General features: G+C 44.3%; 1 protein-coding gene across 1 annotated transcript in view; it reads right to left on the bottom strand.

Annotated features, from left to right (window-relative positions):
• Window positions 1-18,207, bottom strand: part of SORL1 (sortilin related receptor 1) — an 852,839-nt gene that overhangs the window by 745,871 nt on the left and 88,761 nt on the right. Inside the window, exon 2 of the mRNA XM_078682321.1 lies at window positions 6,010-6,126. Within this exon, the coding sequence (XP_078538447.1) occupies window positions 6,010-6,126 (117 nt within the window). The remainder of the gene's footprint in view (window positions 1-6,009; window positions 6,127-18,207) is intronic.

The raw sequence follows: 18,207 nt of genomic DNA, 5'->3' as shown, positions 1-18,207 counted from the left end.
CTTGGCCTTAAATACTGTGCTTGATTGAATAACCGGATGCACCTGTAGGCTGAAGGTAATGGTAGAAAGACTCGGAGAGCCGAGTCATGGTGCCAGAGAGAGCTCTCGCGCGCTATCTGCGCAAGCGCACTGCTCGCGTATGTCAGCGCGTGTAGTGTCTCTCTCGCGCATGCGCGATGGTGCCTTCACTGCTGTGCAGCGTGGTGGCATGCGCGGTGGAGTAGTGTTTCAACAAACCGGGCTTGTTGTTGGATCCCGAATTAACCAATACACTGTATGCGCGTTCCATCAGTTCAGATATGAATGGACTGAGGGCGCGACTTGCTCAATATATGCCATTAATGGGGGAGGTTTTTAAAGCGCTATGTATGTTTCAATGGGGGCTGTAAATACAACATACATGGGGCAGAGCTGTGTAACTACAGCGTATATTGCGTGAACATTAATGGGAGAGGTTTTTAAGCGCAGCGTGTTACAATGGGGGCTGTAAATACAACATACATGGGGCAGGGCTGTGCAACTACAGCGTATATTGCGTGACCATTACTGGGAGAGGTTTAAAGCGCAATTTATGTTTAATGTTCAGGGTGAGACATATTAAGGGGGTGTATTACAGTGGGGGCTGCAAATACAACCTACAAGGGGCAGAGCTGTGTAACTACAGCGTGCATGGCGTGACCATAGTACAAGGTCAGGGGTACATCCAATTCTCAACGAACCTCAGAGTTAGGGGCTACCTCAGCAGTGCCAAGGAACAGGGGACAGGTGATGGACTAAAAGACTCGGGGTACACCTTGATTGGTTATTGATATGTCAGGGAGTTCCAGGGGATGGCATCATTAAGGCCCTGGCTTGCTATCGAAAGGCGATATATCCATCGTTGTTCTCTATTCAATAGCTTTTTATCATTGTCCATTGTGCTTTCAGGGATTTGTTCAATGACCGTCCAGGTTAGGTCATTGGGAGTGTGACACTGTGTGATAAAGTGGTTGGTCAGTTTGCTGATGTTTTTCTTGCATCTTATTGTGCTGCGATGTTCTGTTATTCTGGTTTTGATCTTTCGTGTCGTCATTCCGACATAGCGTAGGCCACATGTGCAAGTTATTAAGTATATGGAGTTGCAGTTGGTGTGACTCCTTTGGGTCCAGACTCTGTTAGGTTCCAGATCCAGAGTTTTGGTTGGCATGGTGAGGTGGCAAACACTGCAGTCGTTGCAGGGATAGTGCCCGGTGACCTTGGGAAGGCCCCATGCGTTCAGAACGGTGTTGATGGGCTGTTCTGGGGGTGGTCTTGGACGGGTGTTGACCAGGCGGTCTTTTAAGTTGTTACATCTTTTGTATGCGAATCTCGGAGGGTCCCAGTTCCTCTGTCCAGAATTGATTATTCTCCAGTGTCTTCTGATAATTTTTGTCACCTTGTTGGACGCCGTGTTGTAAGTGGTGACACAGGTGATTGGTTGATTTTCTTGGTTTTTAACGACAGTCTCCAGTAGAGCATCACGGTTCTGGTTTCTAGCTCTCTTTTGAGTTTTCTTAATGATGGCTTTGGGATAGCCTCGATGTTCCAGTTTGGTTGCCAAATCGGTGGATTGTCTTTTGTAATCCGAGATGTTGGTGCAGTTTCTTCGGATGCGTAAAAACTGCCCGTAGGGCAAGTTTTCTCGAAGTGCACGTGGGTGAAAGCTTGTGAATTCAAGCAGTGAGTTCCTTGCAGTCGGTTTGTAGTAGGTTGTTGTGGCCAGGGTTCCATCCTTGGCCGTAATGTCCAGGTCTAAGAAGGGTAGTTGGTTGTTGCTGGCCGTGCAGGTGAATTTTAGGTATGGGTCCCTTTTGTTAAGCCAGGTCATGAATCTATCCAAGTCGGTTTGTGTGCCCTGCCAGATCACCAGGATATCATCTATATACCTGCGCCAGGTCAGGATATGGTGGATGAAGGGGTTGGTCTCTGTTGCAATGTGGTGCTCCTCAAAATGGTGGACATATAGTCCCGCTATGCTTGGGGCGAAAACACTGCCCATAGACGTCCCATTCGTTTGTAGGTACAGGGTGCCCTCATATTCGAAATAGTTCTCTTTGAGAGCTAGAGTTGCACATGCCATCACGAAGTCTCTAGGAGTGTGGTGTGGCCAGGGTGATGCCTCGAGGATGTCTAGAAGTACTGATAGAGTGGCGTCCTGTGGGAGGCTGGTATACAGACTCTCCACGTCCAATCCCACTAGTAATTGTGTTTGTGGGTTGAACTCCTTGTTGTTTATGACCTGTAAGAGGTGCTTAGTGTCTTTTATATACGTTGGTGTTGCTTGCACCAGTGGGTTCAGGAAGAAGTCACAGTAGCGCGACAGAGGTTCTAGTAACGAGTTAATACCCGATACGATGGGTCTGCCAGGGGGGGGGGTTAATTCCCTTATGGACTTTCGGTACTGTGTAGAAGTATGGGGTCTTAGTATGCTGTGGACATAAGCAATCCGCTTCCTGTTTGGAAATGTGTTCTGCATCTGCTGCCCTTCTGACTAGTCCATGAATTGTGGTCCGTAACTCTTCAGTTGGATCCTGTGTCAATCTGCGATAATTCCTGGTGTCGCTCAGTAGTCTGCGACATTCCGTGTCGTAGTCTTGTTTGTCCTGTAAAACAATCCCTCCCCCTTTGTCCGCCGGTTTGATGACAATCAGGGGGTTTTGTTGTAGGCGTTCTATTGTTTTTCTGTCTTCCCAGGATAAGTTGTTGAAATTGTTGGATGGGCTGAGTCTCTCTACGTCATTGTATACAGCCTGTTCAAATGTAGTGATTTCAGGTGGGATGGTGGAGGGAGGTGGTACAAATGTTGATTTGGGTCGGAGACCCGTGACGTTGGGGTTATCATTGGTTTGTTCTATTTCGTGAGTTGGTTTCTCAAAGAAAGATTTGAGTTTGAGTTTCCTGAAGAATTGAGTATGAGTAACTATCACCATCACCATAGGTAAGCGCTTTTTCCTCCCTACAGGTCTTCCTAATCACTGTGGTCCAAACTTCTTATTTTTCATAGGGCCAAGCCCCTGCCACCTCTCAACCTTGAGGTCCAAATTAGCTAAAACTAGTGTAAGAATGCTCTCTTGCGCCGCTATACACATATGCACTGCATGTGTGATACTCGTGTTTTAGCCACTTCACTCCCGTATTATATGTGCGATTTTCACCTAATGGTACCACCAATACCATTACACCCTAGCCTCCTATAGCCTACACCCCAACCGCTGTAGTGACGGCAAACGGTTATGTCTAATACCATACGACCGATTGACTCTTTTTTCATTGTATGTTTTGTCTTTGTCCATATATGTTACGTGTACAGGTGTTCTTGAGATGGGAATCCCCCTCTCACACATAGATAAACACCTTAGGGCGTGTAGACACATAGTCTGAACTACACTCCACTAGTTTAACTGCACTCACTTTTTAACTTAGGTCCTGAAGAAAGCCAGCATATACATAAGGCACTGGCTGAAACATGTTGACCCACCGGATGATGTAGGTCGTAACTCGCCTCTAACGTCCAACAGCCTTATTTTTAGCCGCTGACGGTGGCCCAGGTATTAAAGTCTAATTTACCCTCGGGTACTGGGACCCCCGCCTAGCCGTTTTAAATTTCACTACCATAACACCCTTCACTGCACACTCAGCAACATACCTGCTCCGCTGTAATCAGGCGTCGAAGCACACCCGGGACACGCTAGGTGTCACTGGGTGGGCCCGATGATGAAGCATGCCACCAACTAGGTTGGTGGGTGAGGGCTTTCTGAACACACTCACCAGGTGTTCCCATCCCGTGACGAAACATACTTGAGTCTTTTTTATTAAAACTTTTCATTAAATCGTGAGCTAGTCTCCTTTTGATTAACATTATAATTAGATTGCTTACCATGTGTTAATCATGCTGTAATTAATGAGCTGATTCGATTCTATTTCTCATTTTTGCTGTAATTATTTTGAGTTTAAAGTCTCTGTCTGCCACATGAGAAAAAGAAAAAAAGAAAATACTGGCATTGGAGCAGCTAAAGGCCACAGATGCATGTCACTGTACTATTAATGATCAATAAGAATAATTAAAAAAAACAATGGAAATAGGCCTTCCAGGGCATTATAGGGCGCTCCTTGAAGGAAAAGTGAATAATATTCAAGTTTTGGTTCATTTTATTTTACCGGGTGTCCTAGTCCCACCTGGGATACCTACTGTTTTTTTTAATAGGGGTCTGCCCCAGAGCCCCCACGGCCTCCTGCAAGCGGCCCTATGGGGCCACGCAGAGCCACTATATTTTCTTTTATTTAATGGCTGCCCCGTGGTCACCCGGAGAACCCCAGAGCATTCTTTTGGGGAGGCCATGGGTGGAGCCTGCCAGCATTGTCGTTTTTTATATTATTAATAACTACCATGCTTCGGTGCCCACCATTTTTACTTTTAGTAGGTGTGCCCATCCAGGGCACTGCATGGCTAATCCATCATTGGGGGCTAGAGAAGGGTTTCAGGGCTCTCGTATGCGGGTACAGCGGGAGCTGGCATTACTCCAACCCTGATGGAACAGTTTTCTTTTGCTCCTGCGGCGTAGAAGCGTTCAAACCATTTCCCTGCCCAAGAGCTTAGGCAGTGAAAGGTTTTCTTCTCCCACCAAGCAGCAGAAGCTTTGTGCTCTCACCCAGTGGGACAACTTTGCTGTTTCCTTACTCACACTTGCGGGCAGTGAAACAAAGTGTCCGGGGGTTGGGGGATCCAGGGACCCCGTCACTGAGCCAGCCCCTGCGGATGGAGTACGCTGGCCCATTGTATGGCTCAGGGAGGGGAGCCACATGCCCCCCCTTTCCTTTACTTAACATACTGGCCCCGGGGAATAGGGCCCCTGGGGCCTCATGGAGGCTTTAGGAGGGGGCTAATCACCTTCTCCCTAAAACATGCCCAAACCCCCCCCTGGCCAACCAGAGAGAGAGTTTAAAAAGCAACAGGAGGGAGGCCATGCTTTTTTTTTTCGTGGATCTCAGCGAAATCACAGCAACAAAAATAAATTAAAAAATGTTTTTGGCCCATGGCATTGTCCCTCTGGGACCCCACCACCAGGCCTAGCTGATGAGGGGATCCATATGTCTTTTTTTATTATTTATTTAGGACTCGAGATAGAGTCCCGAGTCCTAAGATGGCTGCCTCCACTCCCTGGTTGAGGTGGTGGTAGCCAGTCAGATCTCAGGATGAGATCTGTAGGGCCTGCAGACCTGCATTGCAGTGTTGAGATTGGCTGCGGGGAGCATGGTAGCCCTGCTGCTTCCTGCTTCCTTTTTCTCAGTAGAAGAAGACAGGAAGAGGACGGGACCCAAGAGTGGCAGCAGTGGCTGGTAAGTCGGCCGGCTGGGAGGTAAGTGATTTATTTTTTGTTTACCCGATTTCCCACCCTCTCCCCACCACCTCACCAACCCTTCATCCCCCCACCCACCCCACTGCTGCTTCTAGGCAGCATCCGCGACTGTGAATGATGCAAGGACTACATCGATCTACAATGCTGTGGAGACAAAACTGTCAACAGCCATGTGCTGGTTGTTTGAAAGTTATCACAATTTGCTTTTATACACAAAGTAGTGCACTGAAAGAAACTACTGTATGAGAAACAAAAGGAATGGCTTAACAACCCTACCAATGTTATTTGCTTTAAAATGTAGATCTCTCTCGAGTGCCGGATTTAAAATAGAACTATTTTTAATTTATTTTCAAACAGAACGTTTAAACTATTTCATAGTCTGATCTAAAAAGGTATATTCACTGTAATCTACCAAGACGTATTAGGGAGGACACATTTTCCTGACCCTTGAAGAAGACTCCTGGACTTTTAAGACTATTTTTAGATTGTGTTTCCCAGCAACACAAGGTTTAGTATACAGAAGGCCTATAAGCTCCAGGCACTCTTTAATTCCTAGGCAAATCACTTTAGCCAAACATCAAAACACACAAGTCAGTCACAATGTCACCGAAATCAAAATGCATATTATACTCACATAACTGCTTTTTGATCCCAGAAGTGCCAGACTGTCTCTGGCGAGCGCTACAATTACATTGCTTTTCTCTCCAGCCCAGTGGACCACCATTTGATTGTGCGAGTCATTCAGGTTAACCTGTAAAAGATTAAGACAATATAAAAGTCCTCATATGCATTTCCATTTGTGGATTAATATACAAGATACAGCAAGAGTGACCACAAACACAATCGGATGAATAAGGATGGCACAAATAGTTTTTCTGAAACAAAAGGATGTGTCTAATTGCTAATATGTTCCATTTTAAAGCATCGCCATCAGGAGTACAAAAATAATAAATACTTAGACATGGCCTCGTCGTGTACTCCTACCAGCCTCCTGATGATGCACTCAATTTTGCAACACCCTTTCGTCTCAATCTTCACTCCTCTACCCAACCCTCCACTGCTGCCCACCAAGCAGGTGAGTTAAACATGCAAGATGTGTCCCCCTCAAATTCCTAAGTCTGGGCACTAAGGCTGTGCGCAGAACTTTCAATATGGGCCGCCAGCAATAACTAGCCAAAACAGTGGTTACCTGCTCTCGAATGCCCACTCAGACATGAGACATCCCACCCTTTAATCACCACTTACACTGAACAACGTTCGAGCCAAAATCTCTGGCACCATCAGCAATGCCTCCCCTCTAGCACAGTGATGTTCCTCTCCTAGAATTCAGATCCTTTAACTCGTTTTCATCTTCCAAGTGGATGCACACTGTGCAACTATGCCAAGGTTGAAAGAGTCCAAGGGGTATTATGCCACCTCAAACTTTGGGATGATCCCATGATTAACAATGCACTTGAACTACTGCATGCCTATCATTGAACTACTCAATCTATGTGGTGCGCCCTCTGCTCCAAATTATCATTCTCTCTCAACGGTTTGCTTGTTAATCAAATCCCAGACGTGCAGATGAAATTATATTCAGTTTTGAATATTTCTCATTTTTTTCTGATTTGTAAGTGGCATACTTGCCCATCTATGGCATCACATCACAGTCTTCTGCCAACCCTGCTCGATTCCCCAACCACAACTTTAAGAAACCAGGTACAAAAAACTACACTGTGCAACTGAGAGGCAGATGGACCCCAGTCGCAAATGGGACGATTCGCAGAATCAGCCTGTCTGCTAAAGCAACAAGCATTTACAATGCAACGGTCTCGCCCTTGCAAAGGTTAGAGCTATTGGCATTGTAAATGACAACATTTTTATTTATGTGTTGGTTTTGAAAACAGATAAATAAATGGCATTGTTATTTACAATGCCAATAGCTTATTCTTTCGCAAATGCTGGTATATCTCTCGTAAATTTGGTATAATCCCGAGTACAGCGATTATACCCAAATTAAAGAAATAGAAAAAACATCTATGTCTTTCATTTTGGTATAATCGCGGCACCTGCGCATTACTTTTAAAATGTTATAAGTAAAGCATGGTCGACGCGATTATACTAAAATGAAAGAAATAAAAAAAACATATTTCTTTCATTTTGAGTGAATACCGGGCTGTACTTGGAGGCGGAATGTGGCCAGAATAGCAAAGAAATTACATGATAATACATAAAACACATATATTTGAGAATAAAATGTTAATGTTGGAATAATGATGAATGATAATTAATATCAAAAAAGTAATAATTGTACCGGTAGCAGTAGTTATTGTATTGTTGTAATTTAATAAGTAGAGGTTACGTTAAGTAGAGAGTAAAAGGTTTCTTTTCCAAGGTCTGTGTGAGTGGACTTTTTGCGCTCAGCCTCTGGCCTCCGCCGAATTCTTGTCACATCAGAATTAGAGCAGATTCCACGTCCTGGCCCGGACTCATAATGTCAATATAACATGGCATGGTGTGGGATATGTAGTTCTAAAGACTTTTCAGGACTCTGTGAAGAATTGAGTAATTATATATAAGGCTCGTGATTTAATTCGAAGACGGAAGGGCCTGCCTTTCATTCTTCAGAAGACGATACATTGAGTAGCATACAGTTGAATAACAGCAGCACTCGTTACCCACAGTGCCAGGAATCCCCAAGACTGACAGCAAGAAAGATGTGACAAATAGATAAACAATATATCTATGTTCGCCACTGTGGTTGATAATTTGACAGTGATGTGTATCGATCTGTACTTAAAGTGCACGGCCCAAAGGAATGTCATGTGTTGGTTGAGTAGGTCAACAACTGAAGCCAAGCTGTCCGACGGAGTGCGCACTGCATTCTTGCAGCAAGTGCAGCTGTGGATGCGGGGGAGGTTGTCAACGAGTTCCACATTTTATCCCTAAGGATGTGCAAGCCGCACAGCTGTTCCTAATCGGGAAGTGTCGATGTAATTCGAAATACCTGACAGTCAGGGCATCGCGCGAAGGAATGTCTTTGAGTCAGGGCAGCAGTGTAAACACGCACCCTGCTGTCAGTGTCACACGGCGGATACGCTGCCCCAGTCACATCGGATGGCCCTTGAAAGAGGCCCGTGTTTAATGACACTGGCGGAGACACACGCACCTTTCCCCGCCTCATTGCTCTGCGTGGTAGGTGGGTGGGGTGGGCGATAACCAGCCACTGGGTGCAGGCGCTCGCAGCCCAGAGGCAGAGCGTTACCAGCAGCGGACTGCAGCCTCCTTCCTGGGTGGCTGGCAGTAGGGCAAGGCTGTCAAACACCCCGCGTGTGTTGTTTCGCAACCTAAATTGCGCCCTATTCAGCTAACACAAACAAAAATGTGCATTAGTTACTTTATACACGGGTATAAAAACACACGGACAGGAAGCGTAGATCTGTAGCTCGGGCCAGGGCAAGAGCTGCGTTGTTTGAACCCACACTGAAAGCCCTTCCATTTCAAGAGTTTTCATTTCACAACATCTCTTCTTCCCACAGCCCTTGTCGAATTTAGCATTAGTGAGCAAACAAAATACAAGAGGAGACGAGAAAACAATCACCGCCGCAGCCCGGAGGAAAACACCGGAAGCAGATGTCCGGCCCGCCGCCTGGTTGTGGGCGGGGCCGGGAAGAGGTGTGTCCACTCCCACTGCCTTGCGGAAGCTTTGCCTGTTGTGACCGGAGATGCCGTGCCAGCCATGGCGGGGGGTCCCCTGCAGAAGAGGGAAGCCCCCGCTGGAGAAGGAGAGACCGGCCCGCCGCCGAGAGCCAGCCGACCCGGTGAGTTCCGAATAGAGAGGAGGGGCGTGAGGCCTCATGTATGCGGCGGCCGGGGGCGCTTCTATGTATGCGGCGGCGGCGGCGGGGGTGGGGGGGTGGTGGTGGTGTCTCTGTATGTGTGTGTGCGTGCGTGTGTGTAGATGCGCTCCTGCGTGGGTGCGGCGGGGGGGGTGCGCGCGTGTCTGTGTGTGTGTGGCCCTTCCTGCCTGCGTGTGCATGTGTGTGTCTGTGGCAGGGGATGTGCACGGCGCCGGCTGGGCGTGCGCGCTCACGAGGTCAAATCTCGGCCTGCAAAAGCGCGTGGCACTTTGCAGTCCTCATTCCCCTGAAAGTAACAGCATTAGTTGTCTCGCCCTAGACAGCAAAGCTTCGCTTTGCTTTCGTCTAGGCGAGACCTAAAAAGGCTTTCTGGCATGTATAAAGCCTAAATCACAAATTCGCTTTTCTTGATTCGGCATTAGGAAGGTGTGTTTAAAGGGCGTCCCTTCCTACTAGCGACTTGCTGTGCCATGTACAAATGTCTTGCGACTGAAATGCAGTCGCAAAACATTCACATTTTACAGCCTACTTCATGTAGGTGATAACCCAGTCGAAAACGAGAACAAGTCTCTAAGGGATCCGTTACCCTTTGTGAATGTCTGCAAAATGTTTAACAGCAGGCAGTGGTTCCACAGACAACTGCCTACTCGTAAAAAATGAAATAAACATTTCAAATTTTATTTTTGAAACGCATCCCGTTTTCCTTCAAGAAACCGTGCTGCCTTTAAAAAAAACATTAAAAAAGTTACTTTATTTAAAGACATGGTGGTTTGCTGTCCCCAGCAGGCCACCATCTCTGCGTTTTTTAGTGGCTACAAATGGGTCGCAAATTGAGACCTACCTCATGAATATGAATGAGGTAGGTAAGTTGCAACCCCATTAGGAATCTCTAAATGCGTCAAGGACACATTAGTACATAGGTGTTTGCGATTTCCTAATAGTGAAGAGCGAAAATCTGCTATTAGGTCATCGTAAAATTAAACCTTAGCACATGTGGGCCTATGTGTCCTCTTTGCATTACTTTAATTATCCAAGTGGGGGAGGAGAGTCATCCATTTTCTCCTGCTTTTACTTTATGGTGAATGGGTATTCAGTGCACATTAATTGCATGGGGTGCAAAATAGCAGTGGATTGCAGCTTCTTTCACTCCAAGAGTGCCCTCTTAGGTAATTTCAGGAAAATCAGATAATGGTCCAACCATCAATTAATTAAAATTGCTTCTTTTGTCTCACAGAGTACCAAAAGCAAGTATTAAAAACTCCTAAATCATAGAGAACCAGACTTTCAAAAAATTAACGCTTCTAACTTCAGAGATGGACGGATAAGCTGGAAACATGTTGACAATCTTCAGATCTCTATAGTGCAGGATGTGGGCAACACATTTATGGTCATAAAAGGTTTTTAAAAAAAGAGCTCCACAAAAGGAGCAAATGTTCCCAGAAGTTAAATAAGAAAATATAAACATGGGCTAAGGGCCAGAAAGCATAAAACTGTTCAGTAGAAAATCAAAAACACACCCTAAAACTCAAAAAGTATCTACGTGGAAGCAATGAACTCTTACTCGATGCCAGGCAAAGTAAATTTAACAGAATGGATTTGACAGCATCCACGCCTTTCTCTCGGTGACCCTTCCACGTGGCTGCCCCAACTAGAATTCTAAACCATGCAAGATTTATCAATCAACTTCTTAATAGGATCCTTTTCAATAAAGATGCTTAACTGAGGCACTTCGTGATCCAGCCTTTAGTAAATAAAATAAACATGCAAAAAATATAATAATAGAAGTATTCTCTATTTAAGTGCATACATTAAATTGGTTTTGAAAAGGAATACAAAAATAATAGCTGGTCCCTTGCTAATGCAACATGAATCAATATAGTTTAAAAATGTTTAGACTTTTGAACACTTAGGGCCAGATGCATCAAGCATCCATTTTGCGATTCCTTATTAGCGAAAAATAAGGAATCGCTAATAAGGAATAGCAAAATGGAATGCATCAAGCAATCACTACATAAATAGCGATTCCTTAGAATTCCTTAATTGCGACTCGCAAATTGCGAGTCGCAATTAATGAATACCTCCCCATTCATTCCTATGGGCCCAGAGGCCCATAGGAATGAATGGGAAGACAATCTCAATTTGCGAATCACAATTAGCAATTCGCAAATTGAGATTGCGAGTTCAAGGGTGCAGGGGTGTCCAAAGGACACCCTGTTGCACCCCTGATTTTGATCTGTGCACATATGTTGCGCACACACATGCCCTTAGGGCATGTGTGTGCGCAACATGAAACTTTAAAATATGCACAAAAGTGCATTTTTCTAAGTTTTTGCAAATTACCACGAAGTTGTACTTCGTGGTAATTTGCGTGCCCTATTAGCGAATTCGCTATTTTTGAAACTTTCATGCATTGCATTTAAGGAATCTCAATTTGAGATTCCTTAAATGCAAACAATCGCAATTTAGCAAATTCTCTATTAGCGATTTTTGCATTTGGGATGATGCATCCCAAATGCAAAAATACTGGTCGCAAAGGGGCAGATTCTGAGAATCTGCCCCTTTGCGACCGGTTTTTAGCTTGATGCATCTGGCCCTTAGTCCTCAGCTCCAATTAGTATCTAGATATCGTTAATTCTGTACTCTCCTCAAAACCAAGCTATTCAGACAGACATACTACTAGGCACCAATTACTGCATGGGAAGCGACTGAAGAATCCCCCCTCCAGGACCATTCCAAGCCTCCAACTGAGGTCCAACCTTTATCTTTTTCTGTTGACTGACACATTTATTTATTTTATTCCTAGCACTCTGAAGGCAACTGAGGTGCCACATAAAACTCCTAAAATGACGGTTTAAAATAGTTGTTCAACAAGTGAAAAAATATGCAAACAGAACTGAAATGTATAAAGAAAAAACACCAAATGTATATATTATACTTATTTCTCATCAAAAGACAGGCCATGCAGTTTTCTTTACCGGCATTAAAAAAATTCCCAAAACAATGCACATTTCGAAAGTTGGGCAGAGAACCCAAGTGCCAATTCATGACAGGTGACAACAGAATAGCCACTAAGTGCCAACATTCTTCAGTTCATTAAGGAAAGCGATACCACAGTTTCCATCCACTGCACAACTGGAAGAGACTCTTTACAAAGCATGTCTAGATATAGTTTTTCCTCCTTCAACCACAGGCGGGTGAATTCGGCCTTGCCAAGAGACCCAGGAACTCGTTGTGTCAGATCAACCTCAAGGATGAATTCCGAACAACAGTTCAAATTAAAGAAGTTAGTGAAAAACAACAAAGTCTTGAGGTTTAAGTTCATACGTCACCTGCATACTAAATCTCATTGTCATCATAAATTCCAGTTCAAGTTTACAAGGGGTTCCGATGATGTAATTTTAGATTCCAATGCCTTAGCCTTTTAACAGTTTTGTCTTCTCTTTTATTTGCCTCTAAAGACGTCAATTATCGTTTTTCTTAACTTTTTGAGTTTGGCCTAAACATTGCTTCTAAATGGGAACCTGATGCTTGGATGCACGTGGCTTAGGGTAAAAGCTAATATTGGTCTAACCCTTCGTATGTTGATGCACACAACTAGGCGTAAACAAATTCAAACGGTATGAACAAATCAAATTCGACTTAAGACTGATACAATCAGCTTTTTTTCATTTGTTCTAGATCATCAGATCAAGGGATGCCTCAGGAGGGGAAGACTTCTCTGTAAAGTTTACATCTAAATGCAGTATTAGAGGTTAAATCTGAAAAATCAAAGTGACATGAAAGGAAAGGCTAATCAGTAGATTGTATTCAAATTGTAAGTACTGAGCTTCTATTCTTCCTTGTGATACATTAAGATGTCCATTTACAATAACTTAACAAGCATTGTCAAGCCAACAGGTCTCACCTTCGGAGTCTAATGGCTTTGCCAATTGCTGTTAGTAGTCAACATAAAAAATTAAAACAAGCATTGGCAAAGCTAATAGATTTCATCTATACAAGATCTACTGGGGTTGTCAATGTTTTTAAAGATGGTCCACAGCAGTGCGGGCTGCTGTGCAACACGGCATAAAGTAAATATAAACAAGGTGCCGTGTCGGGGCCAGCACTGACCACGTTATAGCGCTTTTTTGTTTACTTTAAGCCATGTTGCACAGCAGCCCCCGCTGCTGTGTGACATCTATAAAAAGAACATTAACAAGCCAGATTGGTCTGTGTGAGCTATTTGGCTTTGCTAACGTTTTTTTTCAAGATGTTGCAAAATATCACAGGCTGCTGGTCTACATGGCTTGAAGTAAATAAAAAAGCGCCACTGCATGGGTATGCGTTGACTGCTAGAACGCTTCGTTTTTATTTACTTTAAGCCATGTTGCACACCAGCCCGTTCTCCTGTGCAATATGTCATAAAACAGCATGGGGGTTTGGTGGTGGCAAGAAACAAGAGGGAGAACGGTGAGGAACAAAGAATGTATAGAAGGAGAAGGGCGGTGGGGTGGGTTAAAGAGAACAACAGTGGGATGCAGGTTTTAAAAAGAATGGACAGCGAGTTAAAAAGATCAGACAGCGGGAGGGCACGGTCAAGGATTCACTGGTGGAGGAGGGAGACACTGCAGAGGAGGAAGGTAGTGAATTAACCTGCGGCTATTGGAAGGACACTGGCCACAGGAAGCTGTACTTGGTCCATGCTCTACAGCAGGGACAAAGACAAAAAGCACAGGAGGAAGAACTGACCAAGGAACCAAGAAAATGAGAGTGACTGGTGAGCCATTCAATGGTATGTAAAGGTTAGTAATGGGTGGGCTCTAAGCCCCTTCTTAGGCTTTTTTTCTTTACAATCGATTTTGCAAGTGCTACGCAGGTAAAACCTGAAATGGCTATCCATTTTATGAATCTCAGCAAAATCAATGTTGAGACTTGGGTGCCGAGTTTCAGAACAGTCCTGTAGATCACTATAGAAGGCACGCTATTCCTACTTTACTCCAGTCTAATTTCACATAAAGGTCATATGAATTAAGCACAATGATGCACTGCATGTTCGTCATGTAGCACAACCTCATAGTGCAGCATTTGCCTCTCACTTTTTGCTTCACTTATTTTTATATAGCACCACGTCAGCACTGGTCTCAAAGTGGGAGGAAAATAAAACTGATCCATTACAGAGATAAAGGTTACAGTTGCATGCTTAGGGTTTTGTTTACTTTTCCAGTTTCAGGTTGTTTCTGCTATTTAACAAACTTTGACTGCCGCTTCGTTTAGGGCCCTGCTTCCTGGGTCTCTTGCTGTAGTGGGAGAGTGGCAGGACACCTATCCAGTAGGTTGAGTGGGCTAGGGGTGGCATCACCCAGTAGGTTGTGGGTGGGCAAGGGGTGGTATCGGTTTCTGCCCCTAACTTTAGACGCTCAGGTTGCTGCTACTCATCATTCCAGTGGAGTGATGGGGCAGAGAGCCCAGCCCACAGGCCCATTTGAAGAATCAAACAAGCACTGGCTAAGCCAATATGTTTTACCTATACATTGGTTTTGTCAATGCTTATTAGACATATTAGAATGCAACAGGAGCTGTTGTGCAACTCAACTTAACGCATACAAAAAAGCACTACAATGCGATCGCATCAAATCGCTTTTCATTCCGTTAAAGCTATGTTGCACAGCAGTCGATGCTGCTGTGCTGCATGAGTAAATAACGTGCTACGCAAACAAATGATGGACGGAATGCTGAATAAATCATACTTCCACCCCCAGTCAAGAGATCTGGGTTAAATCCATCATTCTTTTGCTCATCATGCCACCCCAGTTTAGACCCAACCATATGCAAATCAGTCTTGACCCTCTGCCTCATGGAAACAGTCTAGATCAAACTGCCAAGCCAGGTCCTCCCTGACCTGACGTGGATCACTTGCACACTTTGCCACTGGATTCAAGCTAGCCTGGCTGAGGAGGGGTGCTACCCTGAAACCGGTCCCAGGATGCTGGTTTCCGGTCCAGGGAAGACATGGCTTGGCAGTTCAGGCTGGTCTGTTCCCATGAGGCACAGGGTCAGACTGATTTGCATATAGCTTTGTCTTAACTGGGGTGGCAAAGTGAGCTAAAGAACGATGATGGATTCAAACCAGATCTGTGACTGGGGATGAGTGTCTGAAAAGCTTCAGCGCTGCGTCCATCATCTCCTTGTGTTTGCATTGTAAAAACAGCAGGTGGAGCAAGCAACAAGGAGGAGGGTGGAAGAAAACAGCACAGGGAGTGCAGGTGGGAACAGCAAGAATGCAGCAAGGGGGTATGAGAGGCAGAAGAGCAGGGGATTGGGAGACTGTATAGTGCCATGCACTCTTACAATGCATGGTCAAAAGTAAAACTAAAAATGTTTGAAAAAAGTACCTGCAGTAGCCTACAGCCAGTGGGAGGATACTGGCCACAGACAGGAAGCTCTGCTAAATGCATGCTCCATGGCAGGGACAGAAGCCTGGGGAAGAATGCAGGAGGAGGTGAGCAGGAAGCAGGAGGCATGACCAGTAATTAACAAGGAAACCAGAGTGATGTTGAAGCCAGCCAACAGTAACATTTGTAACCAATTGATGGGCTCTAACCCGTTATTTATTTTCTTCCATGGATGGAAAAACACAAAGGGGCATATTAATTGGCTTTCAGACTTGCAATCAATTGGTCTCTCACCTTACACCAGTCAGCAAACTTTAATATGGCATACACATCTTCCAAGGCCAGGGCTGCCATGATATATCTAAAACAAAATGAAAGTCCTTTCTTCAACCTTCAGTCTTTACACTGGTTCTTCATTCTTGTGTCGTTGTCTCGTAGTGTCTATGGCATCTCAGCTCTTATCGGAATACAAGAATCCACTATTTGACCACTAAATCAGTTTTTCACATGGCAGCTAGACTGGACTCTAATATAAAGGAATATGATCATATCACCTCGGTTTTAAGAGAACTACATTGGCTTCCCTTAGAAGCAAGAAATGTAAAGCAGCTTGCATTATTTACAAAGTTGAATATAAAAAACACTCAAAATAACTGTGCAACTCATTAAACATTTTTGGCAGGACAAAGGGTTGAGAAGCGAAGGCATTTTTCAGCCGGAAACCAATAAGTTCTGACAGTAATGGACGGCAAATCAGTCTCTTTCGCGCAGCACCATACACCTGGAATTTATGGTCAGAATAAAATCAGATGCACCAGGACCTTTCTATCATTTTGAAGAAGAAAAAGGAGAGCTTCCAGACCTCTTTTTCGGTTTCATTTCAACGGTTAGTCTCGCACCTTTAACACTCCTCGGACTCATCAGCCAGCTGCTCCAGCTTTAACCTGGTCTTATAAATTGTGCGTCTTAACTGTTCCCCACTCACATTTTTAAATGATTACCTGCTTTTGAGCTCCATGAAAGGGTTAGAAAGGTCTCTGCCTTCTTGTCCTGTAATTCAGTCTGTTACAGATTTACATTTCTTTTTGCGGTATAGTCACCCACTATTACATCCTACCTCTCTAGCCTCTCAACCATGTTTCTCAGCTCTTTACTCCTATACTCCTTCTCACTAATGTCATTCATACTTTCTATCACCTCTCCCGATACCTCCTTAACTAAGACAGTCGCTAGCTTCAGATTTTCTTTTTTTTTTTAAATAAGTTTTATTGGGAAAAATGACATGTAAAAAAAAGTCATAGACAACAAAAGCAAAAATTAACCTTAAGTTCCATACATGTCATATAACCACATTTTTAAGAAAATGTTTAACCCTACCTACCCCCCCCCCCGCCCCCCCCCCACACCCCACCCCACCCCGGAGAGTACGACCAGGGAGCCGGGGAAGTTACAAAAGAGAAAGAAAAAAAAGAAGATCAGGATTATATATGTAGACCATGAAAACATAAAATATATTAAAGAAAAAAATCTATTGCTCAGAATTTATCCACTTTCTTAAAGGTTTCCAGATTCGCTCACCCTCTCACCTAGCCCTGAGCCCTCTCCTCTTATATACGGATTTTTAGCTTCAGATATCCTAATGAGCCCTGCTTTTGTTCGCCTCCCTCATTTCCAATCCTGCCCTCTGAATGTCTTACTAGCACCTGTTCACGGTAGGAATGTTCCGGCTGAATATGTCGTTCTCCCCGGCACGATATACCCTGTTCGGCTATTTTGTGGGGCACAAGGTTCAACGTCAGAGAAATGTTCATTCCCGTGTTTAGTTCCTAGTCGAGCGTGCAGACACGGTTTTAAGTCTTGCTGTGGCAAATCCAAATTAATAAATGTGAAGTATGAACCTCCCCACCCTTTATTAACAATAAATAGTCAAGTAAGACATGTATTGGCATCTGACACGCACAAAACGATGGACTGTATGGGCGGAGGAGTTGTAAAAGAAAATGAAATATTGGCACTTCAGGATGTTTTTCCAATACCTTTCAATGACAGTGATACAAAGTATTTATGTACAGAATATGTTGCTCTATTAAATTTACGTAAAAACGACGAAGCGGAAAAAAGAAAGACGAGTTAAAATGGTTGTGGCTCCTGCTGCGGGACTTCAATTTCTTAGATGAAACGGTTACCAACAGATTATTTTAAATCCTCGGTATTGTTGTGCTTGTGGCCGCAGTAATGACGGACGCGATCAAAGATACTCGGGATTTAAGAGTGGCAGCAGGGCCAGTGATAACATGTACTGAAGGAAAAGCAAAAACATTAAATAGAGCAGATAACCAGGTCACTAACAGCATTTTATTCATTGCATTTCTTTTTTTTAAACTGGGACAATTTCGCTTTATGACAGCTGGCCGCTTTCTGGGCCCGTCGATAGCTAATCATGCATCTTCCATAATGACGTTTAAACAGTCCCTAGACGAGAAATGTAATTAGAAGAGCTCTCTGATGAAACCTATCCAGTCACGTTTGCTTCAAGCAATCAATTTCCATTTGTAAGCAGGCATATGGTCAGAGGCCAAACCACAAAAAGGAAGCGTGTTGCACAACACGGTAGAGCAC

This window comes from Lissotriton helveticus, chromosome 3_1 (assembly GCF_964261635.1).
Source record: "Lissotriton helveticus chromosome 3_1, aLisHel1.1, whole genome shotgun sequence".
Lineage (NCBI taxonomy): Eukaryota > Metazoa > Chordata > Amphibia > Caudata > Salamandridae > Lissotriton > Lissotriton helveticus.
Note: the sequence above shows the minus strand (reverse complement) of the source record. Positions and strands in the feature narration are given on the sequence as shown.